Source organism: Megascapheus bottae, chromosome 10, assembly GCF_031878675.1.
Source record: "Megascapheus bottae isolate mThoBot1 chromosome 10, mThoBot2.hap1, whole genome shotgun sequence".
In the NCBI taxonomy this organism is placed as follows: Eukaryota; Metazoa; Chordata; class Mammalia; order Rodentia; family Geomyidae; genus Megascapheus; species Megascapheus bottae.
The window spans coordinates 26,038,676-26,063,758 of record NC_143518.1 but is presented as its reverse complement, the minus strand read 5'-3'; the positions used below and the strand labels follow the sequence as shown (position 1 = coordinate 26,063,758).

The 25,083-nt window shown below is 43.6% G+C and overlaps 1 protein-coding gene across 2 annotated transcripts; it reads right to left on the bottom strand.

Moving 5' to 3' along the window:
- Nucleotides 1-7,933: 7,933 nt before the first annotated feature.
- Serpinc1 (serpin family C member 1) lies at nucleotides 7,934-24,701 on the bottom strand. 2 transcript variants are annotated; one of them, XM_090340403.1, is made up of 7 exons: nucleotides 24,581-24,701; nucleotides 21,643-22,003; nucleotides 18,552-18,767; nucleotides 18,065-18,202; nucleotides 15,010-15,400; nucleotides 12,493-12,557; nucleotides 7,934-8,187 (listed from the first exon to the last, which is right to left on the bottom strand). In XM_090340403.1, the coding sequence occupies exons 1-7, from the start codon at nucleotides 24,619-24,621 to the stop codon at nucleotides 8,011-8,013; spliced, it is 1,389 nt and encodes a 462-aa protein (XP_090196529.1). In that variant the 5' UTR covers nucleotides 24,622-24,701; the 3' UTR covers nucleotides 7,934-8,010. The 2 variants fall into 2 exon arrangements, with proteins under 2 accessions (XP_090196529.1, XP_090196530.1); XM_090340404.1 differs by lacking the exon at nucleotides 24,581-24,701 and adding an exon at nucleotides 22,878-22,950.
- Between the last annotated feature and the right edge of the window lie 382 nt (nucleotides 24,702-25,083).

Here is a 25,083-nt window from a genome sequence, read left to right as displayed (position 1 = left end):
AGATCTCTGTTCCTAAGTCAGGCCTCAGGGATTACAAATACAGGAAATAAAAGTGGTACTCAGGGCCAAAGATTCCATTTAGGGCTCTTCAAAATGTGGGAAAGGAAAAAAGACATGTTTGGTATTTGTAGCTGGATCAGCAAAGAATGGATGTTTGAGGTTCAAATGCATGAAAATTACTTAAGTGGGTGCAAATTTTTATGAGTAAAAACAGTATAGCCTTAAAGCTTTCTTTTTAATCCTCGTTCCCACTCTGGTACAATCCACTTACCTCAAGCCTTTTATTACAGAGAAAGCCTTTGAAATATAGTCCCAGGGAATGAAAATCTTACTGTGATAATCTATGGAACTGCCTCACATTTTGTATTATAGCTCTTTGGGCCTTCTTCAGTATCTCCGAAACAAGTTTGATATCATTTGATGGTTACATGGACAGTAAGGTCTCTGGACTTGAATTGCAAAAGAGAACAAGAGTTTTTAAAAAGTCAATCTTGTATGTTGATAAAATACTACCTTATCATCATCATAGCTCTAAACCATTTCAAGCTAATGACAGCAACCCACATGAGTAGAAACCAAGGTTTAGTTTCTAAATCCTACTTCAGATTTCTGCTTCTAGCCACATCTTGAAGCAGATATGTGTTACATATGTGAAGATGATCTACTGAGTTTCCTATAAAGAAACCCAATCCCAACTATAGTGGTTAAGAACCACTTCATGCTATGCAGGGAACAAAGCTTCGAAGGTGTTTCCTCTGGAAGCCAACATGCTAAAACAGAGGTCACTAGAAGTGTAGCTAACTCCACCTCTGGAATGGCTATCAGATAGCAGAAATATTTTAAATTTATATGGTATTTCTAGTATTTTTACAAAAAAAAACCTTTAAATCATGTAACTTGAATTTTTAAAAAATGAGCTGGTTTTCTTTTTGGAAAACTGGCCAATGAAGATAACACTAATATAATTCAATTGTATATGCATGTGCATTAACACAGAATGGTATTCTAAAGCTAGTTCATGGAAATAACTTTTGTGGGAAGTTAGCTATTTTCCTAATACCTTTTTTCATAAACATATGTTTATAAATATATTTACTCATCATTGTGATCTTGATAGTAGAGAAGCATTTTGTGAACTGTTTTATTCTAAAAATCTAATTTTTGTCATAGTAGGATTCCGAGTCTTTCTGTTAATTTTGTATTTTAGCTAAAATAAAATTTCTTGCACTTTTTTCTATTTGTAAAGATGTTAGACTACAAATATCCACTTAGTGCAGCTGTTCTCTAGAAACAACAGATGTGGTATGGAAGTTAAAAAAAAAAAAGTTTAAGACCCTAGCAAAAGAGTTGCATCTACTAGCCTGTGGCTGGGGATTAACCTAACATTTCGACTATGAGAGTAGCTGTTGGGTGAGAGATGCTATTGCTGGGAATGGCACTGTTGCTGAGTTCCCAGCTATGTGTATGTGAGTTTATGTGTGTTTCTTTGAAAAAGGTGTTTAAAGAAGGCAAGTAAGTCAGTCAACTTAGGATATTCTACCTCCCTCTAATGACCGAGCGTAATCACAATTGCCCTGTAGTATTTGGGCAAGAAGCTGATTCCTCAGCCTCGGCCACTGTCTACCCCATTCTTTTCTGTACTCATTTCAGCTCCTCTACCTCTGAGCACTTTGGCTGAAGTATAGCTTTGAGCAACAAACAGAAGAAAACCAGATCCAAAAATATAGAGGCCACAGTATCTGAAATTCTTTTCATGTGTAAAATGTTCATGTTTTGGTTTTTCTTGTCCCAATCAGTTGCAGAACACTTGGGCTTGGTGGTTATATCTGCAGACTTCCGTTTGCAAGTATCTAGTAGAGGTAGAGTCTCTTGGGGGAGAAGCTTGTTTTGTTCTGTGGCAGGGTTTTGCTCTGTAACCTAGGCTGGCCTCACACTCATGATGGTCTACCTTCAACCTCCAAAGTGCTGAGATGACAGGTGCACACCCAACTATTTTTATTTGTTTTAAAAGATGTGTTCAATTCCTTTGAATGATGTCAAATATTGTTGAATTCTCACCTTTCTAAAATGTCATTTATAAAACATTTTAGGGGCCTAGAGTATTATATTTTCCTGATAATGACTTCTGTCGATTATCTTACATGAACTTGCATGACATGAATTTTCAAATGACCTATTTTGCTTTTAGTCACTCCAAAGATATTTTGGGGGTTAGGGAGCATGCTCTTGCTGTGCAGATATTGTAGGATTTGAGCTGTATCCCAGCCCCAAAAAGATAGTCTTTTTTTTTTCTAATTGCCTATACCTGTTGTATAGATTTTTAGTATTATACACATCCACAAACTTAATTTTAGTAGTAAAGTGCCACTAGGGTGACCACCTATTTTTTTTTCTCTTTTTTTTTATTAGTGTATATTATTTGTACAAAGGGGCGTCGCTGCAATAAAATTTCCACACATGCATACAATGTATTTAATCAGATTCACTTCCACTGTTATTCTTCCTTTTCCCTTCACTTTTTTAAAGCAATTTTTGATTTTTACTACTCATTTTCAAATATGTATATCAACTGTTTCCATCACACCCTTAAACCTTGCTTTGCTTTCTCCTTCCATCCTCCTGCTGGCTTCATCTCCACCCCCCCTTCCCCCGTGATAACATTTGTCACCACCTAATCTTTAACTCCAGTGTAGCGCTCCGCTGAGTTCCTATTGGGGTGTGTATACACTGAGCCAGGTCATCTTCCCTCCCTCTTGAATGCCTGTGAGAGCTGAGCAGGGACTAAAACCTTGTAGATTATCCTGGAGCACTTGCATCATTGTAATGCTCTGACTAGCTGTAATGAGTAAGCAGGGATTCTCTGATTAGGGGAGGAAATTAAGGAGAGATCCTTAATTTTCACTCCCTACATTTTAGATAATTATTAGATAATTAAGTATTTTCCTTGTGACTTCAGGTTGGGCAAGTGGGAATATAGACAACATTATATTCCAATTAAAGAGACAAGAGTACATCATAAGTGACAACTGATAGTTTCTGCTGGACTGCAGTACCAGCCTTGTTGGAAGATGCTATGGTAAATCATATGGATCAATTCACCAAAACTTTGTTCTGTTTAACCATGGAATAGTCCCCATTCTGCTATCTGCTGATATTCTAAACTCACAAATTAATTCTTCTTTAGGAAAGTTTTCCCACTGGTTTATTGTTTGTTCCCAGAGTCTTGTCCTTATCTCCAATTAGAAAGTGGAAGTGGGGCTTGGCTCAAGGGTAGGGTGGTAGCCTTGAGCTGAAAAGTTCAGGGACAATGCTCAGGCCCAGGAGTAGGGCTGTATGTAACTTTAAGCAGAAAAGCTCAGAGACAGCGCCCAGGCTGAGTTCAAGCCCCATGACCCACAAAAAAAAAAAAAAAAGTGGTAAATGTCTAGACAATTTAATAAGGCATTTGAAGTTCATGGCTCTTGAAGAAAGCCGTAGATTCTTTCTTCTTGCTTGGTTAAACACTAGTCTTACTGATTTTTATTACAGAACTAGTTGACCTAAACAAGTATTTCTCTATCTTAGCTACACATTAATTTTGGTTAGGACCCCCCCTCGTAGTCATTCATATTTAATTGGACTGTTGAACAACCTGAATTTTGAAACGTCTTCTAAGAGTTGGGCAGGTATAGCTCAGTTGTGCAGCTTGTGCTTGTCATGTGCAAGGCCTTAGATTCAATCCCAAAACCAAAAAAGAAAAAAAAAATGCCTAGATAAATCTAATGTGCAGTCAAGGTTTCCTTGGTAATCCTTTGTGGTCCTAGCAGGCTAACCTCAAGCTCATTTGCTTAACACAGACTATGCCTATTGATATCCCAGATATGGCTCTCTATTTCAAGTAGTGAGCCAGAGCTCCACTGATAAAACGCGTCATCCATTTCTTAGCGTGATTCTGGAGGGCAATGCTGCGATCCATCCATCTTTATACCAAATAAGTTAATATGTAAGCAGTTGTCAAGGTCTGGTCTCCAGGATTCTCTTCCCTTTGTATATGTGATCTGAGTAGAGATTTCATCTCTGCTAGCTGAAATAGACACTTGAATGTATTATAAGAGCCAAGCCCAAAGCTGCCTACAGTGATTCTTATTTTAAAACAAACAGGAAGCAATGTGAAAATTAATGGAGAAGGGTCCTGTAAGAGGTGCTCATAATACATTTGATTGTCCCTTAACCTGTCTTCTCAGTGGGATTTCTGTGTCAAGTGACTCTCATTTTTCCTTGGCTGTTAGTTTTTTAATGAAATGAACTAGCTAAGGCTGAATTTTTTTTTAATTATGTGAAATGAATCCTTTTAGATCTTTGTTCAAGTATGTCAAGATACTTAGGCCAGTAATTGCCAAACAATGTTCCATATTTCCATTTTACTCACCCTACGTAGTAAAGATGTTTTAATAGTTGTCACACTTTGTTAGCCACCTATCATACCTTGTATGTGTAAAGGGAATGGAACAATTATTTCATTAACCATTAAAGTGAGAACCACTGTTAAACTAGCTACCTAAGTGACCTCTAACTTATGAAGAGATATGTGTTTAAAGAACAAATTCATTGTAGCAGGCTTCCTTTTGAGAGTATTCTAGATAACAAAATTCATATATTGTCTATGAGTAATTGATAATTTGAACTTCAAATAGTGTAGGTTGAGGGGAAAATCTGGTTAGCACAGAGAACTGAATTGGCCTCAGACTGTGAGAAACTGTTAAAGTAGATTAGACCTTGTTACTTAACATGTAAATGCTGCAATGTCAGAGGACATATCTTCCATGCCTTAGAAAATTTGCTGAAGGCATCTTGTTAGTAGACTAGAAAAGCAATAGCCTTTGGGACACCCAGAGAGCAGCCCCTTAGGGTTTTCACACTGAGGAACTTTGTGGAGTACTGTGAAGCATTGTTAATTCCATGCAAATTATACCACACTGGATGTTACATTTTTGGAGAGTAGAGAGAAGAGGAGCATGGAAAGTAATAATAAAAGATAAATATATAAATGTGTAGATATTTTTTGAGCAAAGAAGAAAAAAATAATTCCCTAGCAGGAATTGCCTATCAGGACTGTGAACGTAAGTCATTTTCAAATGCCCTAATACATTGGCTTATTGACACTCTTCATCCCTTAGGAAATCTCTCTGAAATAGCTAAACAAAGACTAAGCTGACTGCAGTCTCACTGCTTGCCCCATCCCTTGGCCCTTAATAAAAGGAAAGCAAGCACTCCCAAACTATAGGCAAAGGAAATGTGTTCTATCTCAGCTCAGTAGCTTTTCATTTGCTGTGATCTATGTTCAGTTTTAACCTGTTGCAGTATTTTTGTGCTCTGATGGCATGAATTTGCCAGTTCCATCAGGAACCAATGGCTTCCTTCCTCTTTAAAAATCTAAAATCCGAACTCAGGATTTGGGGCATGTCAGCCTACCTAAGTGAAGGGAGAAACACATTGGAAGAGCATTTCGATTTCCTTGTTCCTTATCACTTGAAGATGGGACCCACTCAGTCTGCCTCCAAGAGGCAAAGAGAAGGTTGAGGGTTCAAAGAGAGAAAAGTCAATGTAGCAGAAATTTGGTTTCCTTCAGCTGGACTCAGTCTGCAGGAAATCTGTCCAGCTGTTCTCTATGGTGCTTATATGACGGGTGACAGCTGTCTCCCTTCTACCTGTCTCTGGCAGTGTGCCTTCCCACTGGTCACTGTGAAATGCAGATCACACTGGACTCACAGGCCAGAATCCAGGTCGAGTTTCCCCCTTCTCATCTTGAGCCCATCTCTTTTCATACAGCTGATAATGTAGCATTTACTTCTCTTTGGAAAACTTAAAGGTTTTCCCCAGAAACAGTAAAGCATTTAAAGTAAATTGTAAAATAAGACTCTTGTGGGAGCTATCAGAGATAGGAAGATTTCACTACCATCACCACCCCCTCTGTTGATACTGAGAATCAACTATGCCTGCCTCTTCCTGGGTTTCAAAAGGCCACAGTAAGATTTGTAAGCAGCAAACTTACCTAACAACAATTAGTCACAACTTGCCAATGGAGAATAATTCATTTTAAAACAGACAATCAGTTTCTAAAATGTTATCCCTTAAAGGGACTGGGTTAGAGTATTTTTAACTATAAGAACCTACTAGTCTGTTTTTTTTTCCCCCTTTGAAGAAAATCTAATGTTTGAGATTTGTGTCATTTATCTGCAGCAACTACTCCATTAATAGTAAAGATGCCTCAAAAAAGTCAGGGAGCCAGGACAGTGCTCTTGGCACTCTGAGAATGCTAGACTGACTTTATGCATCTTATCCCTAAGATTACCTGTTTTTGTTATGACCTTTATACATACCTATATGTAGGAATAGAATTTCCTCATACCTACCCCTTTAATCATCACTTAAGTGTAAACCTTCACCTCTCCCCTCCCCCTTACTGAAAAAAATGCACTTTAATTCTTAAGGAGAATGGTGGTTCCTGACCCTGAGGCCAGATTACTTCAGGAGGAGAGTTGAAGAGGGAAAATTTTACATCAGTCCCTGTCAAATTAACCCAGTTTCTTAATGTTAACATCAAGTGACACCTATTGGTAAGCTCCCCCTACCCATGCCCTGCCAAAGGAAAAAAGAAGCAACCACTAAATTAAAAAAAAATAAACAACAAAAAACACAAGCTCTTACTTTGGAAGCTTCTTCTTACAGACCAAATTGCAGAAACTTCCGTGTAGTTTTATGGGAGGCTTAGACTTTTTGATTAAAAGTCAAGACCAAACTCTTAAGTAGATTTGTGTTGTCTCTGAGTATCTTTTCTCCCTTAACTTGGCAGGTGTTCTCAGACTCTCCTCCTGTAGATTCTGTCCTTCCCCTGACAACAAGCCAATAGTCCTTGGAGAGCTGGCATGTCTCCTAGAGCCCTGTTGTGTTGGGGGTAGGGTGCAAGACTGGGGTTGGGGGAGGGAAATTCAAAGGAAGAGTTAAGATATGGGTTTATAAAAACATATTTAAAGCCGTTTAGCAAAAGCTTTCTCGTTGAACAGCTTTAAAAATAATGTGAATGGAATCTTAGCAACTTTGTTAGTAATCTAAAAAGTCTATTAATGTATACTTGAAGTTCTGTTTGTATAAAAATGCATTTCCTCTTTATTTTAACACTGTATAAAAGAACATTATGCATGTGAGTGGTTTGAGAAATAAATGGTTTAATACTCAGACTTGAATTTTTGTCTTTTCTGTTTATAGAGATTAACTTGTTAACAGTGTTTGGAAGTTTTCAGTTGGAGGAAAATACTGAGAACCAAATGCCCCTACCCCTTCAGGATGTCTGCCATCCCTCAGAATGAAACAGTAACATATATATATTCTCAATTTCATTGTCCCTCCCTCCTTCCCTTGCCTTTTTGAGGCAGTCTCTGTATCCCAGAATGTCCTAGAACTCACTGTATAGCCCATGCTGACACATCAAACTTGAAATCCTCTGACCTTGCCTTCTGAATATGGAGTATTACAGATAGGTGCTACCACGTTTCCCCTCTTGTTTTCTTTTCTTTCTTTTTTTTTTTTTTTAATTGGTCATGGGGCTTCAACTCTGAGCCTGGGCATGGTCCCTGACCTCTTCAACTCACGGCTACCGCCCTACCCCTGAAGCCACAGCTCCATTTCCAGTTTTCTGGTGATTAATTGAAGTTAAGAGTCTCATTAGTGCCCAGGCTGGCTTTGAACTGCAATCATCAGATCTCAGCCTCCTGAGTAGCTAGGATTACAGGTGTGAGCCACCGCGCCCAGCTTTGTTTTCTTAATTTTTTTTTACTTCTCTCATTTTCTTGACCCAGGTGTGGTCCCTGGGTACAGTAATTGAAACATCTTTTTTACCTAGTGCCCCATAGCATGTTTGTCCTTCTCCATTTCAGGTGGTCAATTCCATTCATCATTGTGTGCTGGAAGTAGTATTTATTTTGTACTTCTGTCCATGAACAGAAAAATAACAAGAGGTGCAAAGAGACTACTTTAGTTACCACAAGGGTTGGCTACTCTTCCCATGAAGACAATGGTGTTCAGAGTAACTTCTCTGATCAAAACCAGGAAGGGCCTGTTGGCCTTGAAGGTCACCCGGCTGGGGAGCAGGGAACGGCCAGCAATCACAATGGCAGTGCTTGCTGAGGCCTCGCTGCCTTCCTCGTTTACCTGCAGGTCACAAGAAACAAAACTGCTCCATGAGCCACTCTGCAGCTTAGCATGGACAGGCAAATCGTCCACACACTCAGCAACTCTTAGCAAGGCCATTTGCTTTCCAGTAGCAAATAGTTTGGGTAAGATGGGGTTTCCTGCAGAACCCTACTTGTCCTTATTCTTTGAGCCACTGAATGTCATGCTCTTGTGCTCATCCAAGCTTTGCAAGAGCTCCTCTCAGATAGCCCTGACCCAGAAATCTGGATGTACTAAAAATTGTCACATTTCTCCTGGGTTCATTGAACATGGCATGACAGGACCATTTTGTACCAGCCTCTAAAAGAGATTCTGACTCTCAAGAGTAGAGCTTTAAGCTGGCACTGGTGACTTGTGTCTGTAATCCTAGCTACTCAGGAGGCTGACATCTAACGATCGAGTTTCAAAGGGGCAAAAAAGTCAATGAGACTCTTATCTCCAATTAACCACCAGAAAACTGGAAGTAGCTCTGTGGCTCAAGTGGTAGAGTGCTAGCCTTAAGCTGAAAAGTTCAGGGACAGCACCCAGGCCCAGAGTTCAAGTCCCATGACCGACCCAAAAAAAAAAAAAAAAAAAGATATGGGGCCAGGAGTTTGGCCTAGTGGTAGAGTGCTTTCTTAGCATGCACGAAGACCTGGGTTCAATTTCTTGGTACCACACACATAGCAAAAAGCCAGAAGTGGTGCTGTGGCTCAAGTGGTAGAGCTGTGGCCTTGAGAAAATCCAGGGACAGTGCTCAGGCCCTGAGCCCAAGCCCAGGACTGGCAAAAAAAAAGACTAGAGCTTTAATTGTTGAAATAGTTTTACTCTTAGAGCATCAAAATCCCAGGTACCATTAACCCACTGAGACCTAAATAAGGCTTATGAAAAGAATGTAGCCCTGCCAGGTGTAGTGGCTTACCCCTGTAATCCTAGCTACGCAGGAGGCTGAGATCTGAGGATCATGGTTCAAAGCCAGCTAGGGCACTAAAGTCCATGAGACCCTTATCTCCAATTAATTACCAGAAAATCAGGAGTGGTGCTGTGGCTCATGGGTAGGGCAGTAGCCTTGAGCTGAAGAGCTCAGGGACAGTGCTCAGGCCCAGAGTTCAAGACCCACAACCAACAGAAAACAAAAGAATGTAGCCCATCATCTGGATGGGATTCCTCCCACCCTAAGTTGTGGGGCTTGAACTCTGGGCCTAAGCACTGTCCCCAAGCTCTTCAGTTCAAGGCTTGAGCTACAGCACCACTTCTGAATTTCTAGTGGTTAATAAAAGAGTCTCAAAGACTTTAGTGCCCAGGCTGGCTTTGAACTGCAATCTTCAGATCTCAGCCTCCTCAGTAGCTAGGATTACAGGCGTGAGTCACCATGCCTGGCTAGATGGGATTTTCTTTCTTTCTTTCTTTCTTTCTTTCTTTCTTTCTTTCTTTCTTTCTTTCTTTCTTTCTTTCCTTCTTTCTCTCTTTCTTTCTTTCTTTCTTTCTTTTTGCCAGTCTGGAGGCATGAACTCAGGGCCTAAGCACTGTACTTGGGCTTTCTCAAAGCTAGCACTCTACCACTTGAGCCACAGAGCCATTTCCAGTTTTTTCTGTGTACATGGTATTGGGAAATGGAACCAGGGTTTTGTGCATGCTAAGTGAGCACTGTACCACTAAGCCATACTCCTGGTCCAGGGATTTTTTTTTTTTCTTGGAGTCATAAGCTATCAGTGGTATAGAGCTAGAGCTCGACTGGTATAGTAGAACTGGCAAAAGTTGAAAGAATAGTTTCTCCTTTCAGAAAACATTGCCTAATGACCCAGAGTATCACTCTGCTCATCTTCATTTTTTTTCTTGGAGTTTAGCTGATTCATGAAGATTTTTTCCCCTCTTCCATGCTCCTCTTGGCCTCTTCTCCCTCACGTTATCTATCCTACACTCATTCTAGGTCTAAATTTATGAGCAGAGTACAGCTTTGCCAGGGTCCTTGAGTCTCTTGGCTTCCTCCTGGCCCCAATCCTTCCACTTTCATTGTAACAACACAGTTACCCCTGAGTTTGGACTCTGGAATTATGTTCACTTGACCACACCCTGAAATATTTCTCTTAGATAACAACAATGTCTCTTTTTTTTCCCCCTTGTCAATCTCCTTATCCTATTGGCTTCCCTAACATTTGAATCCTCTCCTTTCCCACCCAGCCTTGGCTTCCACAAAGAACAGTTCACACCATGATTTCCAATTCCAACTGTACATCAGAATCCCTGAAGAGCTAGGCATGTGGCCTAGTGGGTAGAGTGCTTGACTAGCATGCACAAAGCCCTGGGTTTGATTCCTAGGTACCACAAACACTGAAAAAGCCAAAGTGGCACTGTGGCACAAGTGGTAGGGTACAAGTCTTGAGAAAGCCCAAGGACAGTGCCCAGGCCCTGAGTTCAAGATCCAAGACTGGCCAAAAATAAAAAAAGCAGCTGGGAATGTGGCTTAGCAGTAGAGTGCTTGCCTAGCACACATAAAGCTCTGGATTCAATTCCTCAGTACCACATAAACAGAAAAAGCCAGAAGTGGGGCTGTGGCTCAAGTGGTAGACTGCTAGCCTTGAAGAAAAGAAGATTATGGGCCAGGAGTGTGGCCTAATGGTAGCTTGCTTATCTAGCAGGCACGAAAACCTGGGTTTGATTCCTCAGTACCACATACATAGAAAAAAGCCAGAAGTGGTACTCAGGCCCAGCAGTAGAGCTCTAGCCTTGAAAAAGTCCAAGGATAGTTCTCAGGCACTGAGCTCAAGCCCAGGGCTGGCAAAAAAAAAAGAGAAAGATCAAGGGACAGTGCCCAGGCGCTGAGTCAAGCTCCAAGACTGTTGCTAAAAAAAGAAACAAGAATCCCTGAAGATCTTGTAAATAGAGATGCAGAGGCTGGAGGTCCTTGCCAGATGATTAGTTAATGCTCCTGGCCTGCAAGTTGGAGAACTAGAAGTTCCACCAGCTGTATGTTACCTAGGGCTCCATATGATTCCTCACTGTCTGCTTCCCTGTAAGACTCCTCCAACCTCATCACCCAGTGTGCATTGTTAACCCTTATAAGGTGGCTTAATGTACCCACCTGACTCATTTTCTGCAATGCTCTCCCTCACAATATATATATATATGTATGTATGTACACATATATACATGTGTGTGTGTGTACACACACATGCCAGTACCAGCAACTCTTTTTTTTTTTTTGCCAGTCCTGGGTTAGGGCTCAGGGCCTGAGCATTGTCCTTGGACTTTCTCAAGGCTAACACTACCACTTGAGCCTCAGCACCACTTCCAGCTTTTTCCAGCTTTTTTCTATGTGGTACCAAGGAATCGAACCCAGGTCTTGGTGCATGCAAGGCAGGCACTCTACCACTAGGCCAAACTCCCAGCCCTTTTTTTTTTTTTTTTTTTTTGTTGTTGTTGTTGTCAGTCCTGGGGCCTGCTAGGCAAGCACCCTACACCATAGGCCCTGCCCCTGTCCACCTTCAAACTTACTAGATGGTTTGGGTTTATTTTTCGGTCAGTCATGGGGCTTGAACTCATACCATCCTTAAGCTTTTTCACTCAAGGCTAGCCCTCTACCACTTTGAGCCACAGCACCATTTCCAGTTTTCTGGTGGTTAACTGGAGATAAGAGTCTCACAGACCATCCTCCTCAGGCTGGCTTTGAACCATGATCCTCAGATCTCAGCCTCCTCAGTGGTTAGCATTAGGCATAAGCCACCAGAGTCCAATTTTCCATTTTCTTAAATGAATTCCTTCTTTTTTTTTTTTTTTTTTTTTTGCCAGTCCTTGTGACTGAACTCAGGGCCTGAGCACTGGCCTTGGGCTTTCTCAAGGCTAACACTCTACCACTTGAGCCACAGCACCACTTCCAGCTTTTTCTGTGTATGTGGGTGCCACCTAGGAATCGAACCCAGGTCTTCACACATGCTAGGCAAGCCCTCTACCACTAGGCCCCTTAAAGGGATTCCTTCTTAGTGGTTCCTGTCCCTTTGTCATCCTCCTCCTAAGTGTTGGTGCCCTGTTTGGCCTTCTGCAGGAGGGGATCTGAGGAGACCAGTCAGACCCTGAGGCTCCCCGTGGGGAACCAGCAGGCCTAATGGAGCCTGGGGATTAGAGAATTAAGACTCTGAAAACAGGCCTCTTCCCCCGTGGTATCCTGCTGTTCGTGCATCTGATACCTATCTATAGCATAAAAACAAGTGCAGCAAGAAGGCCAGAGTTAGAAATCATGGGAGCTGCTGATGCCTTGAAACATACAGTGGCAGAAAAGCATTGTAAGAGGAAGAAAGATGCACTCACCTCAAGAAATGCCTTGTGAAATGCGTCTGAGACATAAAGGTCATTCCCGCCATCTGCAACAATCCCTGCAAGGAAGACCAGAGAAGGCTCTGAGATGGAAGACTTAGGACTCCTTTCCACCTCCAGAAGGGGGATCAGTTTGAATGAAAAGGTCCCTTGGGGCTTTTTTTGAAAATTTGAAATCCTGGGAGCTTGACCTAAGGGTATCCCATAATAAATGCTCATTAAAATAATAAGTACTCTGGGCTTATTCATATAAATTTAATCTCATGCTTCAGCTCTTTCAAGGGAATAAAGGTGGTCTCTTCTTAAAATAAAAAGAAGGGTTATTTCAGTGTAGAAAAAAAGATTTTTTGGTCAGTTGTAGGACTTGAACTCTGGGCCTGGGCACGTTGTCCCTGAGCTCTTCAGCACAAGCCTACTGCTCTCCCTATCTCTTGAGCCACAGCTCCACTTTTGGGTTTTTCTTGTGGTTAATTGGAGATAAGAGTCCCAGGATTGGGGCTTGGAGTTTAGCCTAGTGGTAGAGTGCTTGCCTAGCATGCACGAGGACCCAGGTTCAATCCTTGGTACCACATACATAGACAAAAGCCAGAAGTGGTGCTGAAGCTCAAGTGGTAGAGCTCTAGCCTTGAGAAAGTCCAAGGTCAGTGCTCAGGCCCTGAGTTCATGGCCCAGGACTGGCAAAAAAAAAAAAAAAGTCTCAGGACTTTAGTGCCCGGGCTGGCTTTGAACCATGATCCTCAGATCTCAGCCTCATGAGTGGCTAGGATTACAGGCGTGAGTCATCATACCCAGCAGAAAATGTTTTTTAATTTTTTTTAACAGTCCTGGGCCTTGAACTCAGGACCTGAGTACTGTCCTTGGACTTTTTCCTCAAGTGTTCTACCACTTGAGCCACAGCACCACTTCCGGGTTTTTTCTATGTATGTGCTACTGAGGAATGGAATCCGGGTCTTCGTGCATGCTAGGCCAAACTCCCAGAAAATGTTTTTTTAAAGAAGCGCTAACTTGGGACCGGGAGTTTGGCCTAGTGGTTAAAGTGCTTGCCAGGCATGCATGAAGACCCAGGTTCGATTCCTCGGTACCACATACATAGAAAAAAGCTGGAAGTGGTGCTGAGGCTCAAGTGGTAGAGCTCTAGCCTTGAGAAAGTCCAAGGACAGTGCTCAGGCCCTGAGCTCAAGCCCAGGACTGGCAAAAAAAAAAAAAAAGAAGCGCTAACTTTAAAACTGGATTAAAGACAGCCCAGTAAAGTCCAACTACCAAGTGATATATATTTTGTGTTTTTTTAAGATACTTTAATAACAATTTACTTATTTGTTTTTTCAGTGAACCCAGAGCCTCACACATGCTAGGCAAGACTTAACACCACTTGAACTATATACCTCTAGTCTTTTTATGGTTATTTTGTTTTTAAAATATAGTCTACCCTTGAGAGGTTGCCTCAAATGTCATTTCCTCTTGCTTTTGCCTCTTCGGTAGTTGAGATTACAGGCACACATTACCATTTCTAGCTATTTTCTTTTCTTTTTAATTAATTGATTTATTTTTGTCAGTGTGGGGCTTGAACCCAGGTGTTAGAGAACTAGCCTTGAGCAGAAGAGCTCAAGGACTGCACCTACCATTTTGAGCCATAGTTGTACTTTCAATTTTCTGGTGATTAATTAGAGATAAAAAAAATCTCAGAGATTTTTCAAAGCCAGGGACTGGCTTTGAACCACAATTCTCAGCTCTCAGCTTCCTGAGGAGCTGGGATTACAGGCATGAGCCACTGGCTATGTATGTATGTATGTATGTATGTATGTATGTATGTATGAATGTATGTATGTATGTATGTATTCATTTATATTTATTGCCAGTTCTGGCTTGAACTCAGGACCTGAGCTCTGTCCTTGGGCTTTCTCAAGGCTACTACTTAAGCCACAGCACCACTTCCAGCTTTTTCTATGTATGCGGTACTGAGGAATAGAACCCAGGTTTTTGTGCATACTAGGCAAGCACTCTACCACTGGGCCAAACTCCCAGCCCACTTTATTTATTTTACCAACCAATACTAGAGCTTGAACTGAGAGCCTCATGCTCTCTTTCAACTTTCTTGTTCACAGTTGGTACCCTACCACTTGAACCACGCCCCCCAATCTGGCATTTGACTGGCTCATTGAAGATGAAGTATCATCATTTTTTTTTTTTCCCTAATGGGGTGGTGTCTAGCTGCCATCCTTTGACCTGGCCTCTGGAGTAGTAGGATCACAGCTTATTTTATTGGTTTGAGATGTCTTTTTAGAGAGCCTCCGAAGGCTTCAAAATCCTGCTCCTTCTACCACAGTCTTAGAAGGCGAGCTTCCCAGTGTGAGCTGCCACCCCTGCTTCTTTCTGCCGTGAACCTCAGCGACTTCATCCTCTAGCGGAGACTTTTCCCCGTGAGCACCACAGCCCCTTGGTCTCCTCTTCTTTGAGTGCTTCCTTGGGGTCCGAGCCCCCACGGGGAGGGCAGAGGCGCGGATGGAGACCCACCTGGGAGCTGGGACTTGTGGGGGCTGAACAGGTCCACCAGGCCCATGTCCTGCAGGCGCTCCTTCAGACTGAAGCTGTCCTCCACGCGGAAGCGCGGCACGTGCACCACCAGCATCGTCTCCTCCAGGGCGTCCAGCCACTCGTGCAGCAGCTCGGGCGTGAGCTCCTGCTCCACCTTGGCCAGGCTCTTCTCCGGCTTGGGCAGCACCAGCACCATCGTGATGTCGTCGCCTTTGAAGGGCAGCTCCAGCACCTGGGTGCCTTCGGCCACTCGCCGGTACCGGAATTTGCCTTCCTGATACATCATAGGCACGAGGCACGACTGGTGATCCGCCCTGAAGAACGGCTCCTTCTTTGTGTTCTCAGGGCTGAACTTGGACTTCCACAGACCCTGCAAGAACAGACGTGTTGGAGAATACAGAGCAGGAAGAAAACAAACATCCTCGGGAGAACGAGGTGGGCCGTCCTCACTATTTTATTACATTAGCAATGGACATAGAAGCCGGGCGCCAGGGGCTCTGCCCATATTTCTAGCTACTCCGGGGCTTAGCTCTGAGGGTTGCAGTTCAAAGCCAGTCCCGACAGAAAAAAAAAAAATCCCTGTGAGACTCTTATCTCCAATTAACCACTCAAAAACTGAAAGTGGGGCTGTGGCTCAAAGTGGCAGAGTGCTAGCCTTGCCTGAAATTGTTCAGGGACAACGCTGAGGCCCTGAGTTCAAGCCCCATGAACAACAACAACAAACATAATGTAGTAATAAATAATGTACATATAGCTAAGAAAAAGGTATGAAAATACAATCAGTAATTTGGTGATGACTTCATGAGCTTTGTTTTGTGTTTCTCAGATTTTTTCAGCAGTATTGTTTTTGCAGTCAGAAAAATCTCAACCCAATTGTAAGGTTACACCAATAACAACCTACAAGCTTCTTTGTGTTTGTATACTCATCTTGGCTGTCTGCAACCCCCAGCCTCTACCCCAGAGGTAACCTGTAAAGTTCTGGGGTCTTCTCTTGATGAATGGGGACCAGGCAGAGACGACAGCCCCAGGGTTCTATAGAGCCTTGCTAGGCAGAGGGTGAGCCCTGGTTGACTTTCTGACCTCTGATTCCTTGTTCTTGAGACAAAACCCTTAACTCTTTTCCTTTCCATTTTCCTTTTGTCCATCATGAGGCTTGATTTCCCCATGAGTGCTATCCCTGAGTTCTGCTGAAATCAGTGCCCCATCAGTTTGAGCCATAGTGCCATATCACTTCCAGTTTACTTGTGGTTAATTGGAGATAAGACTCTCACAGACTTCCCTGCCAGAGGCTGGCTTTGAACTGGAATCCTCCTATCTCCGCCTCCTGAGTAGCTAGGATTATAGGTATGAGCCACCAGGGCAAGCTCACTTAATGCTTTGGAGTGATGGTTCTCACTTATAAGATTAGGAGCTTCAAATGCTGACTCTGTACACTGAGGATGTACAAGTACAACACTAAGCATTTTATATGTATTCACTTATTCAGTCCTATCAGTAATCCTATGAGTAATGCTCATAAGACTAAAATTACCACTTTATAGATGCAGAAATTGGGGCATAGAAAAGCCTCAGGTGAGTTAACACAGATTCTCACACTCAACAGGTGAGGCAGGATCTAATAATTTTAGATCCTGTGGGCCAATTTTAGAACTGTGGGCCAGATGCCAGTGGCTCATGCCTGTAATCCTAGCTACTCAGAAGGCTGAGAGCTTAGGATAGAGGGTCAAGGTCATCTAGCCAGGCCAGATAAACCCGTGAAACATTTATCCCCAACTAATCAACAAAAAGCCAGAATTGGAGGTTCTTTAGTTCAAGTGGTAGAGTGCCAACCTTGAGGAAGAAAAACAAAAACAAAAAAAGGAGAGCATGAGGTTCTGGGCTCAAGTCCCAGTACACACACACACACACACACACACACACACACACACACACACACACACGCAAATAATTGGGTATGAGTGATTCAAGTTCTCATTTGTGATGCTGTGAGGATGAAGAGGACTAATAAACAGCGAATTGTGTAAAGGGTATAAAGGATAAGCTGGGTGTGGTGGCTCACGCCTGTAATCCTAGCTACTCAGGAGGCTGAGATCGGAGGATAAAGGTTCAAAGCCAGCCAAGGCACAAAAGAACCTGACACTCTTATCTCTAATTAACCGCTAGAAAACAGGGAAGTGAGGATTGACTCAAGGGTAGAATAGTAGCCTTGAACTGAAGAGCTCAGGGACAGTGCCCAGGCCGAGTTCAAGCCCCATGACCCACCCCCCCAAAAAATGGTATAAAGGGTAATGTATTTTGGATATGCAGGTTACTCTGTTCTTGGGGAGCAAGAACTCCCAAGAGTCAGTGGGTTTGGCAACACCGGTGCTAGCTAAGCTCTGGGCCTCAGAGAAAGGAGAAAAAAAATGCACATTTGTGCAGAAGCCACTGCTCCATTCACCTTTCACTGGTGGTCCGCTTTTGTGCCAATGATCTGTGTATTCCCTCTACATTTTCCCTTCTCCTTCCCAAATGGGATCAAACTGGAATTCCTGACTCTCTGAGTAAAACTAAGCCATCAGCATGGTCAGATAGCAGGGACATTGCTAAGTCTGAGGTAAGCCTAAATCTAAAGCTAGCAGCTGCAGGTATAGAAGCTTCAGGCATAGATAACTGGGTGTCACTGTAAAGGCTATTCCAGAAAATGGGGAAAGCCACCATTGAGGACAGAGTCAGTAAACTCTGTCATTTTGTCCCAGGTCTTAAATGGATTAGCTGAATGGCAGAATATATACATATGAGAATTTATCACTAAATACGAACCTGACAACTGGGGATGCTGAGTTTGTAAGTATCATACTTTGTCTCAGCCTGGGCCCCAGGTTCTCTGGACCTGATCCTAACAGCCATGGTCACAAAAATGCTGGGTTCTCAGGATATTTATATTTGTGCCTAGACTATGCATGGACTTTTTCACATGTCCAGATATGTGAAAGAGGATAAGCTGAATTGTAAAAAGAAGTCCTTGTGCTCTCTCCAGGACCCTTTTTAGTACCTTGAAGTAAATGGTGTTAACCAGCACCAGGACAGTGAACTCATTGATTGCGTCCGATGGAACGACGTTCGTGATGCGGCCTTCAGTCTTATTGGCTACCCAATTGTTGATGGTTATTCGAGACTTCTCTGCATTTTCCTAAGGAGAACAGGAAGCAAATTTAACCACATGTGCTCAGTTCGACTGGATTCTCTAATTCCTTGTGACAAACATTATTTTGTTTATCCTCCCATCTTGCGTAGCCTTTAGAAAATATTAGAACATGGTGGGTGAAATGAATTCATTATTTCATTTTTGTTTTTTTTCCAGATCAGGCTTTATAATCTAAGCCACAGATATCATTTTATTATTGAGCTTGTAAATAAGAATGGGAATTTTAGGGATTATGATTTACAGCCAGTCTTTCACCAGTCTTCAACTAGCATAGAAGTGCACTCTCCATATAAGAGGAAGAACTCTGAGATTAGGGACAACACCTGCAACTCACTTTGAAGTCCAAGGGCTGGAGCTTGGCCCCATAGACCACCTCACTGATGTCCTGGTAGGTCTCATTGAAGGTAAGGGATTTTTCTCCAAAGAGGCGGTTGGCTGCTACCAAGTGGGAGGATAGGTTGGCTTTTCGATAGAGTCGGCAGTTTAGTTTGGCAAAGAAGAAGTGGATTTGATCAGATGTTTTTTCAGAGATGGTATTGAACTTAAAAACCTAAGGAAGCAATACACAAACAAGCAAAATGGTACCATTCATAAAGCAGTTGGTTAACATGAGTGGTGACTGCTGTGCTGGCCAGCTCCTGATCCACAGCCCCTCAGCTGTGAGCTCCTCTGATTCAGTGCCTGGCACAGCATAAACGTTCAGCTTAAGGTTTTATTTTTTATCTTTTTTGTCAGTCATTAAACTCTGGTCCTGGGCACTGTCCCTTAGCTTTTTCACTCAAACCTGGCACTCTACCACTTAGAGTCAATATACCACTCCCAGTTTTCTGAGGTTAATTATAAGAGTCTCACAGACTTTCCTGACCAGGCTGGCTTTGAACTGTGATCCTGGAAGTAGCACTGTGGCTCAATGTGCTAGAGAGCTACCCTTAAACAAAAAGAGTTTAGGGACAGCATCCAGGCCCAGAGTTCAAGCCCCACTACTGACCCCATCCCCCAAAAAGTCTCATGAACTGTGATCCTCAGATCTCAGCCTCCTGAACAGCCAGAATTATAAATGTCAGTCTTCAGCACCTGGCTCAGCTCACATTTTTAAAAATAAATAAATAAATAAACAAAAAAGAGCAGGAAGCATAAAAGAAAAAGGAAATAAAAGAGATAGAATTCAACTCTAAAAGGCTTTAGAATAATATACAGATGTTTTCTTGCCGGGAAAAATCTTCTTGATGATTTGGGATAGAGGGGCAAAGTTGGTCTACTATGTTAAATACTTCCTGAGCCAGAAAATACTCTCACATCACTGAGGCTTTTCTTGGCTTCTCAGGCCCTCCAGGTTCTGGGTACAGAATACTAGAATCAGCCGGGCATGGTGGCTCACGCCTGTAATCCTAGCTACTTAGGAGGCTGAGATCTGAGGATCAAGGTTCATAGCCAGACCTGACAAAAAAGAACCTGATACTCTTATCTCCAGTTAATCACTAGAAAAGGGAAGTGAGGCTTGGCTCAAGGGTAGAGCTATAGCCTTGAGCTGATGAGCTCAGGGACAGCGCCCAGGCCCATGGTAATGGGGTAGCCTTGAGCTGAAGAGCTCCGGGACAACGCCCAGGCTGAGTTCAAGCTCCATGACCCACAAAAAAATAAAAAAAAAATACTAGAATCTTCATCCACAAGAACTCATTGCCTGATCTCACCAAATGGTAAATTATCTTTCCTTACCCTGGCAGGAACTGGGAGTTTCTACCTCCCACACACTGCCTGGTGCAAGGCAACACTGGAAAAAAAAATAAGTCCAAATGAATGACTAAATATAGAAATGAAAAGAATGACTAAAAAGAGAACTAGTAAGACACACAGGCTTTCTCTCATTTAAAAATACTTAATAGAGCTGGGATGTAGCTCAGTGGCAAAACACTTGCCTAGTAAGTGCAATGTCCTGGGTTCGATTCCCCAGTGCCAAAAAAGAAAAGACAAAAAAAAATACTTAATAGATATATATATTTTTTGCCAGTCCTGGCTTAAGCTCACAGCCAGAGGACTGTCCTTGGATTTTTCTCAAGGCTAGAGCTCTACCACTTGAGCCTCAGCACCACTTCTGGCTTTTTCTAAGTATGTGGTACCAAGGAATCAAACCCGGGTCTTTGTGCATGCTAGGCAAGCACTCTACCATTAGGCCAAACTCCAGGCCCTTAATAGATAATTTTTAGAAAACTTCTTGAAAAATTCATGTATGAATGATGGTGCAATTTATAATCCCAGAATCTAGGAGACTGTGATAGGAGAATTGGGAGTCTGAGGCCAACCTGAGCGACACAGAGAGTTCCAGACCAGCATGGGTTATGTAGTAAGACCCTATCTCACAAAGAAGAAAAGAAAATATTTTGTGTCCAGGTACCTCATGCCTATAATCCTAGCTACTCAGGAGGCTGAGATCTGAGGATGGAGTGGTTCAAAGTTAGCCTGGGCAAGAAAGTCTATGAAAGTCTTGGGCCAGGAGTGTGACCTAGTGGTAGATTGCTTGTCTAGTGTGCATGAAGCCCTGGGTCCAATTCCTCGGTACCACATGCACAGAAAAAGCCAGAGGTGGTGGTATGGCTCTAGTGGTAGAGCTCTATCCTTGAGAAAGCCTAAGGACAGTGTTCAGGCCCAGAGTTCAAGCCTCTTGACCTACCAAATATATATATATATTGAAGGGTGTGGTTGTGATCAATAAAAACACGAATTTATAAAGCATACACATCCAGAACTGAGAATGTGATGTAGTGGGAGAATGTTTACCTACCACGCATGAAGCCCTGGGTTTCATTCCTCAGTGCCACATAAGCAGAAAAAGCCAGAAGTGGAGGGGTGGCTCAAATGGCATAGTGCTAGGCTTGAGCACAGAGAGGCTCAAGGACAGTGCCCAGGCCCAGGACAGTTCAAACCACAGGACGGCAAAGAAAGAAAGAAAGGAAGGAAGAAAGAAAGAGGAGAGAGAGAGAGAGAGAGAGAGAGAGAGAGAGAGAGAGAGAGAGAGCGAGCAGGCATCCAGGGAGTCATTCCTTAATTAATTAAAAATATTCCTTTAAAAAAGGAACCATAGGGGCTGGGAGTTTGGCCTAGTGGTTAAAGTGCTTGCCTAGCATACATGAAGACCCGGGTTTGATTCCTCGGTACCACATACGTAGAAAAAAGCTGGAAGTGGTGCTGAGGCTCAAGTGGTAGAGCTCTAGCCTTGAGAAAGTCCAAGGACAGTGCTCAGGCCCTGAGCTCAAGCCCAGGACTGGCAAAAAAAAAAAAAAAGAAAGAAAGAAAGGAACCCTAATACATAAAGTAATGATTCACAATGCCCGGCCCGTCCCCAGGTCACCTGAAGTGTGAGTTTAGGAGTCACTGGGCCTGTGGAAACCCCAAAGCAAGGAGGGTCAGCAGGGGACTTTGGGCTGTACCTCCATCAGCTGTTTAAGGGTGTCATTACAGGCGCCCAGCTTGGTCATGGCAAAAGCCGTGGAAATGCTCAGAGGCGACAGGAAAATGTTGTCATTGTCATTCTTGGAGTCTGCCAGGTGCTGGTAGAAGGTGGTGGCGAAGTGGGAATTGGCCTTGGACAGTTCCCACACGCGGCGGTTGGTGGCCTCCGGGACCCTCCCGTCGGCGGCCCCCAGCTCAGCCGCCTTCTTCTCGGGGGCGGGGGCGCGGTAAATGCACATGGGATTCACCGGGATGTCCCGAGGCTTGGCGGTGCAGATGTCCTCCACGGCCGCGCCGCCCCAGAGCCCAAGGACCAGCAAGGAGAGGAGACAGATCTTCCTACAAAGGGGCAGAACGGCTGAGTTAAGGAGTCTGGGGAGCCCCCCTACCCACTGACCACCCCAGACCTTCTCCAGGAGCGCACGACTCCAGCCCACCTGGCGTGGCTGGCCGGAGGGCCAGAGCCTCTGAAACAAGCAGGAGGGAATGCAGGACAAAGCCAGCCTGGGCTCACGCCTGTAATCCTAGCTACTCAGGAAGCTGAGATCTGAGGATCAAGGTTTGAAGCCAGCCTGGGGAGCAGTCTTGAGATTCTTCTTTCCAATTTACCACCAGAAAACGGGAGGTGGCTCCAAGTGGTAGAGCACTAACCTTGAGCAAAAGCGTTCAGGGACAGCGCCCAGGTCCTGAGTTCAAGCCCAGCACCAAGAAAGAAAAAGAATATAAAGCTTCCTGTTGTTGGGACGAATATGACCACACTCTTCACTAGGTGTCAGAGCATGGGGGAGAGAGTTCCAGAAGCTGTCCCTCCTCAGTGGGATCTCAAAGAACGGGAGATCTTAAACAAGAAGAGATCCATGAATACGGCAAAAGCAGCATTTATGCGCTGAACACTTCCAATCCCTTTGTAGCTCCAGCCGTCACTTTTGCTCAGACAGGTGCTTGCTGGGCAATTCTCCCCAGAAAGCCTGCAGACTCCTTAGTGAAACTGGCAATTCTCATCCATACACCTGCTTTTCCTTGCACGTCCACCAGCGGAGGGAGGGAGACCGGCCCTTGTGTCTCCTGGCAACTATCTCAGAAACATGAGTGACCTGGACTTCTCCCCCAAACCCCTTGTTTGGTCAGACCCCAGATTCCATTCAGTTGGCTTTCTTGTCCTTTTACCTGTTACTACCACTACCTTAGTTCAGGCCTTCGTCATTTTTGTTACCTGTTTTTTGTTGGTTTGGTGGTAGTGGGGACTGAACTTGAGGCCCTCTCACCTGCTAGGCAGGCATTCTCCCCTTGATCTATGCCCCAGCACTTTTTGCTTCAGTTATTTTTTTAATAGGCTCCCTCATTTTTGCCCAGACTACAGCCTCCTAGTTATGCTGCAATGACAGACATGGACCACCATGCCCAGCTATTGGCTGAAATGAGGGAGGAGCTGTCTCTTGAACTTTAACCCTTGGGCTGACCTTGAACCACAACCCTCCCACCTTCTGTAAGCTTCTGTGACTCAATAGTTCCCTGAAAATGGTAACAGCTTCTAATGAGGGTTCATTAAACAACAACAAAATTCATCTCATTGTTTAAAAAAATAAGTTGTAGCCGGTATGGTGGTGCATGCCTGTAATCCTAGCACACAGGGAGTCAAGGCAGTAGAATCTCTAGTGTAACGCCAGCCTAAGATATAGAGTAGGACCCTGCCTCAAAACCAAAACAAACGAATATGTGATAGTGAGATTGGAAAATTAAGAAAACTTGGATGCCCAATACAAAAACCAAGAGACAGTCTTCAAAATAATTTTGAAGCTAAGAGAAGGTAGTGGGGACATGCTTAGGATCTTTGGGTCTGAAGAAAGAAGTCGCTATATGACTGCTGACTCTTCTCAGCCTCCTTTTGGTGAAGATGACAGGTGCAGAGCATGGAGAAGACTCACTGAGACAATCTGCTTGGCAAGCAAGGGGCTAGCTGGAAATTGAAGGCTACTGGGGAGATTTGTCTTTCTGCATGGTATGAGGCCAATTCAACAGCATAGGAAAGTGGAGACACTGGGGGAAGCTGAAAGGTGGAATAAAGAAGCAGAGAGAGAGAGAGAGAGAGAGAGAGAGAGAGAGAGAGAGAGAGAGGAGAGAGAGAGAGAGAGGGAGGGAGGGAGGGAGGGAGGGAGGGAGGGAGGGAGGGAGGAGGGAGGGAGAGAGAGAGAGGAGAGAGAGAGAGAGAGAGAGAGAGAGAGAGGAGAGGAGAGAGAGAGAGAGGAGAGAGAGAGAGAGAGAGAGAGAGAGAGAGAGAGAGGAGAGAGAGAGAGAGAGAGAGAGAGAGAAAGATCTGGATTACCTGTTTCCCATTTTATCCTTTAGGTATGTTTGGAAATACAAATGATAGCTGGAGCAGGGACTGCCCCTGAGAGCTCTGTTAGGCACAAACAACACGTCACCTAACTTCCAGACTTCAATGACAAGTCAGATCAAGGAGGGGAGGAGGATTTGTAGTACCCAAGGGAGGGAATCTTATTCCAAAAAAATGGCACAGGACTTTGGCTGGTGAGTCGAGAGTAACAGAGATCTTTAGATCTTTAGCAGTGGGGCAACCAAGGATAAGGAGGAGCAAAAAGGGAATAAGAGGTCCTTGTGGATTACATACAACTGCTCTTAGATGTATTTCGGGCCCTGGCGATTTCCCTTGGAGCATCTTCTGGACTGTAAATTTTTACACAAAGACTCTCCCTCCCTCTTGTGTCCTGACCTAAGAACCTAAGGTGAAGCTTGAAAAAGGCCTTAGAAAGAGAGAGGTATGAGAGGGAGGGCACTCCCAGGCCTCTGATTTTAAAGACTAGGGAGAGGAGTTAGTGTTTCCAAAGGTGCCAGGGGTCACCCTATAGAAGTCAGAAAACCTAACAAAAACCTGTAAGGGGAAGTCTATCCACTTACCTTTCTCCAGAAGCCACAGTTCCTATCCTATTGGAAAACATGGCCGCTACGATTCCCCAAGGCTGGGTAAGTGGAAAGAGTGTAGTCTGTGGCAATCTCTCCTCTGAAAACTGTTCTTCTAAATCTGACTGAGGTCCAGAGGACAGAGTGGGGGAGGGAGCTGGTGAGGAGGGGAGAGCTGAGGTCAAAGGCTGATGACCAGTGCTTGGGCTTAAACAAAGAGTAGGGCTCCATGTTGCTTCATTTGCAGAGAAGTTAAAGTTCAGTTAGGCCTAGGGAAAGTGAGACCCACCTTCTTCCACATCATCCTCATTCTACTCCTCATCTTTTCAGAAAAAGAAGACAACATGATGATGAATTTAAACTTGCTTAGGAAATCCCTGAATCAGGAGAACTCTATAGAAATTTGTTTTCCTAGTCAATCAAATTTGATTAATCTGGTAGAAATAGGTAAATATAATTAGTCAAGTTTAATGTCCAGAAACTTGTAACTTCTCTGTTCA

Excerpts from the sequence above, each read along its gene's own strand:
- Serpinc1 (XM_090340403.1), bottom strand. The coding sequence starts at position 24,621 with ATGTTTTCCAATAGGATAGGAACTGTGGCTTCTGGAGAAAG. Across the intron at positions 18,768-21,642 it reads CCCTTAAACAGCTGATGGAG|GTTTTTAAGTTCAATACCAT; the intron begins GTACAGCCCAAA and ends TTGCTTCCTTAG. Across the intron at positions 8,188-12,492 it reads TTCACAAGGCATTTCTTGAG|GTAAACGAGGAAGGCAGCGA; the intron begins GTGAGTGCATCT and ends TGTGACCTGCAG.